The sequence below is a fragment of the Anarrhichthys ocellatus genome, unplaced genomic scaffold (genome assembly GCF_004355925.1).
Source record: "Anarrhichthys ocellatus isolate YVR2014 unplaced genomic scaffold, GSC_Weel_1.0 scaffold2072, whole genome shotgun sequence".
NCBI classification, from domain to species: Eukaryota; Metazoa; Chordata; class Actinopteri; order Perciformes; family Anarhichadidae; genus Anarrhichthys; species Anarrhichthys ocellatus.
In genome coordinates this window covers 1-8,749 of record NW_022282046.1, presented here as the reverse complement: position 1 = coordinate 8,749, position 8,749 = coordinate 1, and the positions used below count along the sequence as shown (strand labels likewise).

The window sequence follows — 8,749 nt, the reverse complement described above, 5'->3', positions numbered from 1 at the left end:
TGTGTGTGTGTGTGTGTGTGTGTGTGTGTGTGTGTGTGTGTGTGTGTCTGTGCGCAGAGCCAACAGGAGCTGATGTGCGTGTTCTGGATCAGATGACAGTAACTAACATATCGGACCAGGAGGCTCTGGATGACTTCCTCAACTCCACTAATGATGATGACATCATTAGTGGAGCACAGGATCATCACAGCACAGGATCATCACTGACCTCAGGTAACCCCGACTCATGCAGCTGTGGGGATATTGTTCGGGTTGTATTAATACCACTAGTATTATCGAGGAGAGTCGAGGTTTAGTTACTCAGTGAATTAAGAGTTGTCTTCTCCAACAGGTCCAGACCTCGAGTCCTGCTCCTCTGAATCTTCGAGTAGCCAATCAACCCGAGCCCCTCCCACAACCAGCCAAGCGTCCAACCAGGACGCGGAGTGGGAGAAGGACGAGGAAGCGGCCAGTGAGGAGAGCGATGAGCCTCTGGTGCAGTCGGACGAAGAGGAGGTCCAGCCGGACATGTCGCTGGTCGGCTTACAGGACGTTGGCGCAAGAAGGGGCTCCGACGAGAGCGACCCCGCAGGGGACCTGTCCTCCGGGTAACCTAGCAACCAGGCACCTTGAATACTGGGTAAACACTGACTACTGTTACCCCTCTGGTGCCCTCTTGATTTGACTTGACACGGCTCCCATCTCCAGCCAACATGAGCAGCACTTCACTGCTCCTTTCCTCTGAGGTTTGAAACAAACGTGCCCTCTGGTGTTCAGATGTTAAGGACAGTTGTGCTGAGCTGTCACTCAGTAGTGCTAACTAACTGAGACCTTGTCTATTCACTGTTTACCCAAAGAAATTGATTTAAAAAAAATAGAGAAGCACCGATACCATTTTTTGCTTCCCGATTCTGATACCTGAACCTACGTGTCAGCCGATACGAGTACTGCTCAGATACCAGTGCGTAAATATCCCAAAAAGTTAAACAGCTCATAATTCCCTCTCAAATACATATTTGATATTGTTGTGAAAACATCTCCTTCAAACAACTGTCTTTATTCAAGTTTCTAGTCAAAAACTACATTTTACCAGACTAAATTTGAACACATCATACTTACCTTATTACATTTGCCCAAATCTCATTTTTTCTGAATAGAGCTTGAACGCATCATGATGTTACTCAATGCAACCTCCGATCAGCTGACGTGTATTAGCTCTCCTCCTGCCGAGTTCAACACACAGATTTGTTGTTCACAATGTAGCATCATCAGAGAAAACATAGAGCGCACCAGAGTGTTTAACCAAAGGTGTGAAGTACTGGTTTGCACTTGTGCAGTACTGATAAGGATGCACACATCTGTAGCGATTGACATGTGTTGTTGTTTCCCTGTAGCTTGAATGAGCTGATAACGGGTCATCTGATCGGTGCATAGTGTTGCGTACACGCCAATACCTGATCCAACATTTTAGGCTCTGTAGGAGGCATTTCTGACACTGGTATTAAAATTGAACATGACAGTTGCCACAGTGCCAAGATGTTGTTTGACTTGGCAAAGGCCTCAATCTGTCTGTATAACACCACAGTATTCACATGTACAGTAACCTCTAATCTTATTTTAGGTTCAGGCCAATCTGTGAGAATTTCTGTATATAGGAAGTGACCTTAATAAACTGTTAAAGGCGTCAAGGCATAGATTTGTTTTGTATTTCCCTTTGTGCTCACTAATATGCAAGAAGTAGCTGGTACAGCGACCGTCCTGTAGATGGAACAGCTGCTGCCACTGTCCACCGTTTGTTAGCAGCAGGGCGGTCTTGATGATGCGTCGATCTCACAATAAAGTTCTGTAAACTACAAGTGTGGCTGAAGTTTTGTCCTCTTTAGACTTTTTTCTTTTGTGCCTGACTTGATTGAGCGTAGACTGTAAAAGTAAGTGTTCACCCTTTCTACCACTAGATGGCAGTATAAGTGTATTTAAACCATATATTTTGTCATATTTTTCTGTGCCTTTGTTAATTATCTAGGTTATTGATACAGATGTATTTAATGCTGATTATTTAATCTGATAGTTGGTGTTTAGGGTTAATTTGCAACCTAGTTGTACACATGTATTTACTTGTTATTTTCACATCATGGAAGAGTGAGCATGTGTAGTTCATGAAGCAATAAATAATAACAATTAAAAACTAAAGAGACGTTTGGTTCAATCTTATTAAATACTAAGCATAATTTACCTGTCCTTCACTCTGGAAGACACATTCAGCGAGATGGACGAGTTTCAGGAAGACCCACCTCTCTTCTTGGAGGAGAACAGCTGGGAGGGGGAGGACTCCGAGTTCACTGACCCTGCTCAACCATCAACACTTCAAGGTCTGCAGAGTCCCAGTTTATTCACTCATTCATTTGTTACAGGGCCAAGCACGGAAGCAAAGTAACAGATAGCAGGCGCTCTGTCTTGTTTTCTATTTTATGTCTCTGGCAGCTAATAAAAGCAAACGTCAAGAAATGTAGGTTCACATGTTCAGTTCTATAAACCATCTAAACTTGATGGTAAAAATGCAAAAAGAGGAAGTAAACAGTCTGTGTTGCTTCATTGCATGATGAGGCATGGGATTAGTCAGAAGTGAATAAATTAACAATGTACCCGTGTGCACAATTACAATAGTTTCCCTAGCACCATCATCATATGATGTGATTCTTATTCGTATTTGCTTGTTACTTCTCTTTTAATGTGTCGAAAAAAACCTTTGGGTTGATGCAAGCTAAAAACTAAATTTCTCCCAGGTTTGTGCTTCTTTTCTAGCATTGATATGTGTGTTATGGATATATCAATATGCTTTATTTCTCCTTAAAGAGACCCACAATATACAGAACATTATCATCTGTATATTTATATATATTTCCTCAGGCCCGTGTGTACTATGAGGAGGCTCTCAGTGTTCGTGTGGACAGTTTCTCTGACACGCTGCTCCTCGTCATTCTACACAAACCTCACCGCTGTCTACCTGAAGCAGCATATAAGTACCTCGTCTCAAGCCCCTTCCTGCTTCCCATTGTTCCTTTGGACCTCAACTGGCTCTTGAGCTGGCTCTATCATCGTAAATACATGCCTTACTTAGCGCCTGCCTCTGTGAGCCTGGACTCAAGACAGGACCACTCCCTCCACGACTCTTTCCAGAGGATTGAGTTGTTTATCAGGAACTCTGTTTGCCTGAACCCGTGCTGGAAGGAAGGAACCTCCCTGCTCCCTGCCCAGATTGTGACTTACCTTCAGCAGGCCCTGATTACAGCAGAGCAAGGGGAGGACATGAAGACCCAGAGGGACCTGTGTCAAGGCTTGGCCACTGTTTACCTGCAGTACGACGCTCTAGATGAGGCGGCGCTCTGTGCTCAACAAGCTGTGGAGACAGGAGGCCACATCAATGAGGAGGGCTTTGAGAGAGACATGCTACTGTTGAAAACTAAACTGTTCAGTGACTATTTACTTGAATAACAGACCGAAGAGTACATTATGGAGACTAAATATTAGTATTTTAAATAATGAGACTGTTGTACAGGAGATTAAGAAAGAAATGAGTGACTGCATAAGATACATCTGCTGATCCTATTGAGCAGTCCTTCACCCTGTGTCTGCCTGTAGTGTTCATTAGGAAGTAGTCTAATCTGGAGCGCACTTAATGAGTAGCTGAGTAGTGAGTAAAGTCTTTTTCTAGTGCGTGGAGGTTCCTCCAAACGTCGAACATACCCGTCTCTTTAATTCAAATATTGAGGTCTTTTGACCGATGGGATTTATGTCTTTTTGTACTTGTCGTATCTAGAGAGTAGTTTAGAATTGAGTTCCAATCTCCAGCACAGACTAACATTATTGTATCTACTACAAAACATAGTTTGACACTGAAAATACAGCAGGAATCTTGTCTCAAAAGATGAGGAAATCCATGAAATAATGAGAAAATACATTTCTCTGCTAGCCTAATGGGAATAATTGAGTTCTCATGACTTGTCCGCTTTAATGTGGAATAAATGTATACGGCCTTTATTAGATTTTAAAAATGCATCATGTCAAATATAGCAGTGGCAAGTACATTTCCCTCTAAAATGTAGTAAAGCACAAGTATAAAGTAGCGTGTAACTTGTCGTACTCAGGTCCAGCACTGCAAGTGTCTTCATCATAACAGTGGATCTGCTCAGTGGTCAGTATCTCAGTGTATCATTTTTAGAATAGAGTAGAAATGATGCAACGTAATGGTCAATATGCATGTGGGTCAATGACAGACACAACAGACGGGGAAGTTGCTGACATGCGTTTAATGATCATTAGAAAAGAATTGATTAGTAAAGACTGAAATGTGTTAGTAGTGACTTACAAACATTACATACTGTAATCATCCACAGTTACAAAAATCACTGTTGCATACTGTACACTCCTACATGAATGTTCAGTTTTTGTCAAAACTGTTTTAGGAACAACAATTTAAAAATACTCTGTATGAATTTGAAGCACAAGTGCTGGCCGAGTATTTGATTGCACTTTAAAAATAGGCTTTAGCAGGCGGTTATTTCATTTAGACTGTTTATTGAATTACTGCAGAAAACATGTTATATTGTGAGCGAGATATGAAATGGCCTGTGAAGAATATAGATAGAAGAATTTTGCCAAAAGAACTAGATTATCTGTAGCTTGTGTGCCTGAATATAGCTGTTAGAATTATAAAGATAGCTTACAGTATAAACACAACATTGCTGGATATATTCTTAGATGAAGAGAAGATGAAGTTCTACATTGGTTCCCGTTCAATGCTTAAGTCAGATGCTTAAGTCAGATGCGGCGTAGCAACCCTTCACTCCCTTCCGCACTCCACAGCTTTTCTTTCCTGTGCAGGGTTTGTCCTCACAGGCCACCATCCCACCGCGGCACAAACACAGGCGCTGGCAGTCGGAGTCAGGGTAGAAATTCTCACCAGACACGATGTACCGACCGTTGTATTTGCAGCCACACCGAGGCAGTGGCACGCAGCGATCCTGGAAGGTCAAAGTTCAGTCAGGACACTGTCACTGTGTTACAAGGCCCTTCTGACTGCAACTATCGGGCAGCCTACATTGCCAGGCCTAGGTATTGGCAAATATGAAGTTAAACTCCAATTTCCTTTTTGACCGCCGTGGAATATCAAAACCCAGACTTTAAACTCTAATTTAGTCGCCGAATCTTTGTTGAAACAGTTTCGCATCTCTGTGCCAGGACCACAGTTTGCCAAAAGTCTCATTATTTTAAGTCCACAGCTTTACCTGTACATTTCTTTTACATGCTGTCCCAACCGTCTCCCAAAAGACTTAACGTACTCAGTTCTCTATGTTGAGTGTTGACCCTTATAGTAAGGGTGCAATATCCAAAACACATGATGTAATTCAAAAAAGGATCTGGTATACATGGGATCAAACTAAAGCTATCTGAGGAATGGATATTGGAGAAACTATTCTGGGAGAAGTTTTGGAAGATACAACTTTGTGTATTCGCACCTCTTTTTTCTGTATTGTACACACGGAGTAATTCGGTTCAAAATAGTACATGATAAATTAGCCAAGATATATCTTAATCTTGCCCCAAAATGTCCTAAATGTCACTATTCCCCAGTTCCCCGGGTCGAGTCACTATCCACTTATGCACTTCTGTTTTTAATTCACTGAAACATTGTAAACATGAGTTTATGGTCTCAATCTCTAGTTTCAAGTCTTCTTCAATACAGCATGATGTTCATTTCTTAAACTATGGTTCATTTAGAGTCAAATAGACCATAAAGCAGGGGATGTTTTAGGGCGGGGCTACTGTGACTTTTAGCATTTCATCCATGAAACAGCGATCTGATTTAAGGTTTTTAAACTTCTTTTGCCAGAAGAGAACTTGGCCTTTCCTTCTTTGGTGAAAGTCATGTGTCGCTGTAATTGAAGAAGGCCGGGGCAGTTTGGAGGATTACCTGACTCAGCAGGAAACCGGGGTTACACACGCAGCCCTCGCTGGGCGGGATCTCACAATTGGCGGATGGAGATGGAGCGAGGCAGCTGGCCGGACATCCAGGAGCCACGACACTATACATCATTTTAGCTGGACACTTCATCCCTGTGACACACACACACACAGAATAGCACTCAGATCACAAACACACAAATACAAGAACAGTCACATCATCTGTCACTGAGCGCTTACAGCAGAACTTCCTCGTCCGCCATGACTTCACGCAGCCTCCGTTTCTCTGACACTGCGCCACGTAGTCACTGATGATGCCGCAGGCTGCTTCCTTTTGGCCATCATTAAGCACCATGTCATAGACGCAGTCGTCGCGGTACTGCTTGGAATCTACTCGGTCTACGCAGTCAGCCAAGGGTCCATCCTTTGCTGTTATGACATCACAGACCGACGTGTAGGCGGGTGGTTCGAAGTCGTCGGGCAGCGGCTGAGCGCAGTCTTTACCTGGCAGCACAAAGGCATCAATAGAGACATGGTCACATTACATGTCACTCAAACAGCTGATATCATCTGCCATTGATGAAGTCCGTATGCAATGAATGGGGTCGGTGAGCACCAGCTATGAGAAGCATGCTAATCCTTACATAAATGATAACTAATGATAGCTAAAATGGTTAATAATTGTGATTTGTTTATTTGCAGAATGCTTTTTTAACCTTACCATAACTGAATCCATTCATAGTGTGAACGGCAGTGCAGATCATTTGTGCACCCTTAGTGCCCCTCTCATTAGTGCCCCTCCAACTAGGTCCACCCGAGTAAGATTGCCATCGTGACTTGATATGACACTGATGTGTAAAATTGGCATATATTTTCATAAAGAGGTGCATGTCTGTGAGTATGACGGGGTAAAGGGGGATATATTCTGTGTACACAAAACTTAATAAAAAAAGAAATGTGGGCATTCTCTGAGATTAAAGTGGCAATTTGACAGGAAAAACTTATAAATATTATAAATTTATGAAAAAAAAACTCTGAATTTCATTGCTCCTAAAGTAGGTGTTAATATCTTCTGATATACAGTCCATGGTTAATAGGAAAGTTCCTGAGAGATAAATATACACGTTTTCTTTCGTGAACATAAATAAATACCAATATTCCTCTACAACTTCTGTCTTTGAGTAAACAAAGGTGTTTCTCTTTCATTTCAGCACCAGGTGTTTATACATTAACGACTTTAATCTCGGTAATTGAGACATTTTTCTCCAAATATTCCCCCCTCCCCCAACTCTATAATAATTATTTTGTTTACCTACAATGGCCCTAAAAGAGGCACTAAAGATGCAGAGCACAATAGTGAAGATAAATAGCACAGCATGAGCTGCTTACAGTCACGCGAGCAGCCCTCCACGTTCGCCAACCACTGGCTCTGTCCAAACTCATTGGCGTTGGAAGCCAACTTCCCATCAGGCAACATTAGGTCATCAGCAGGGTCAACATTGAAGTTTCCACAAAGGCCGTTGGTTTCGCTTTGATAACTAGTCGCCAGCTCCACCCTCACTGAACTCGAAAAGTCAAAGGAGACCTTTAACAATGTGAAGATAAAAGGAAAGTTGTATCAAAGTTGAAGCTGAGACATATTGGCAGGTAGCATTAAGAGTACCACTACACATCACTGAAACAGACAGTGGACCAACGGCAGTGAACTATGTGATCGCTGTTAAGGAGGTCTCTAACATTTTTCAAATTTTAATCTGGAGGGGAGTTAGACACTGTTCATTTGCATGTATTACACATTCTTAACCATACAAAGCTGGTTAAAAATCAACAAACTTTCCCTTTCAGCACATAAATGAGTGATTTGAAAATATTTAAGAACTTATGTTAATGACATTATATAAACACATTCATTTATAAGTCCTCATCATCCATACCTTTGGAAATAATCTCCTTATCGTATTAAAATGTCTTGTAACAGGGTAAGTTAGGACATTACTTTTAGAGGCCTTGTGATCTGCTCTTTAAAGTCGAAATTAAATTAAATCTGGCCCTTTTAGTCCATTAAGATCACATCCCCGTACTGTATGCAAAAAAATGTGCAAAAAATATTTTCTTAGTGTATTTTTATATAAAAATCCATTAATCTTTTCTTCCATTTCTTCAATAATATCATGACATCCGTCTATCAATCAACCTGCAACTTTTAGCGAGCAAGGAGGTGTGTGAGGAGCCACAGTCCTCTGTAGCGCCGTACATTCTAAGCCCGCCCACTTTGAAACGGTCCAATCAAATGCAAAGGATATGATGTAATTCCCTCTTGTGATTGAACACCACTCAAATACAGTGTTCACTGGGTCATAGGTCACAATACAGAAGCTAAAGACGCTCCAACATCCGTTTCACTCGGATGATAAGAGAACGTGGCTACAATCCAAAATGTCTTCACAACTAAATTGTTCTTAATACTAGAAGTGTTGACCTACTGTTTTTACGCATGCAGCCGAGGTACTCACGGTACTTGTAACACGTGCAGTCAACGCAATATGCTTTGATGGCCCTAATCACATTAAAGTTAAGACAAAGGTTGACTAAAAAGTTTTATAGATACTTTATAAATGGCGGTGTATGCTTTGGTGTTTATACCTTCAGAAAGGTGGTCTCAATGATAGCCTCTCTGTGTCTCTTATGAACCTGGACATTTGAGTGATTGGTTGAATTGGTGAAGGGTAGGTTGTTTTCAAGCCCGTCAACCTGCAGAAAATACACACACACACACACACACACACACACACACACACACACACACACA

At 41.7% G+C, this 8,749-nt stretch overlaps 2 protein-coding genes across 2 annotated transcripts; one reads left to right on the top strand and one right to left on the bottom strand.

Moving 5' to 3' along the window:
• Positions 1-32: 32 nt before the first annotated feature.
• Positions 33-1,835, top strand: LOC116378106 (dysbindin-A-like). The gene is made up of 2 exons (XM_031839921.1): positions 33-213; positions 332-1,835. The coding sequence occupies exons 1-2, from the start codon at positions 93-95 to the stop codon at positions 589-591; spliced, it is 381 nt and encodes a 126-aa protein (XP_031695781.1). The 5' UTR covers positions 33-92; the 3' UTR covers positions 592-1,835.
• Positions 1,836-4,261: 2,426 nt separating this feature from the next.
• LOC116378105 (alpha-tectorin-like) lies at positions 4,262-8,711 on the bottom strand. The gene is made up of 5 exons (XM_031839920.1): positions 8,584-8,711; positions 7,330-7,525; positions 6,181-6,444; positions 5,951-6,093; positions 4,262-5,000 (listed from the first exon to the last, which is right to left on the bottom strand). Exons 2-5 carry the CDS (start codon positions 7,415-7,417, stop codon positions 4,785-4,787), a joined length of 711 nt encoding a protein of 236 aa, XP_031695780.1. The 5' UTR covers positions 7,418-7,525; positions 8,584-8,711; the 3' UTR covers positions 4,262-4,784.
• Between the last annotated feature and the right edge of the window lie 38 nt (positions 8,712-8,749).

What these genes read in the sequence shown, in the direction of transcription:
- LOC116378106 (XM_031839921.1), top strand. Translation starts at nt 93, where the DNA reads ATGACAGTAACTAACATATCGGACCAGGAGGCTCTGGATGACTTCCTC. An exon ending in AGGATCATCACTGACCTCAG is followed by an intron (nt 214 to 331) that starts GTAACCCCGACT and finishes CTTCTCCAACAG; the next exon opens with GTCCAGACCTCGAGTCCTGC.
- LOC116378105 (XM_031839920.1), bottom strand. Translation starts at nt 7,417, where the DNA reads ATGTTGCCTGATGGGAAGTTGGCTTCCAACGCCAATGAGTTTGGACAG. An exon ending in GGAGGGCTGCTCGCGTGACT is followed by an intron (nt 6,445 to 7,329) that starts GTAAGCAGCTCA and finishes TTGTGCTGCCAG; the next exon opens with GTAAAGACTGCGCTCAGCCG. An exon ending in CCGGTTTCCTGCTGAGTCAG is followed by an intron (nt 5,001 to 5,950) that starts GTAATCCTCCAA and finishes TTGACCTTCCAG; the next exon opens with GATCGCTGCGTGCCACTGCC.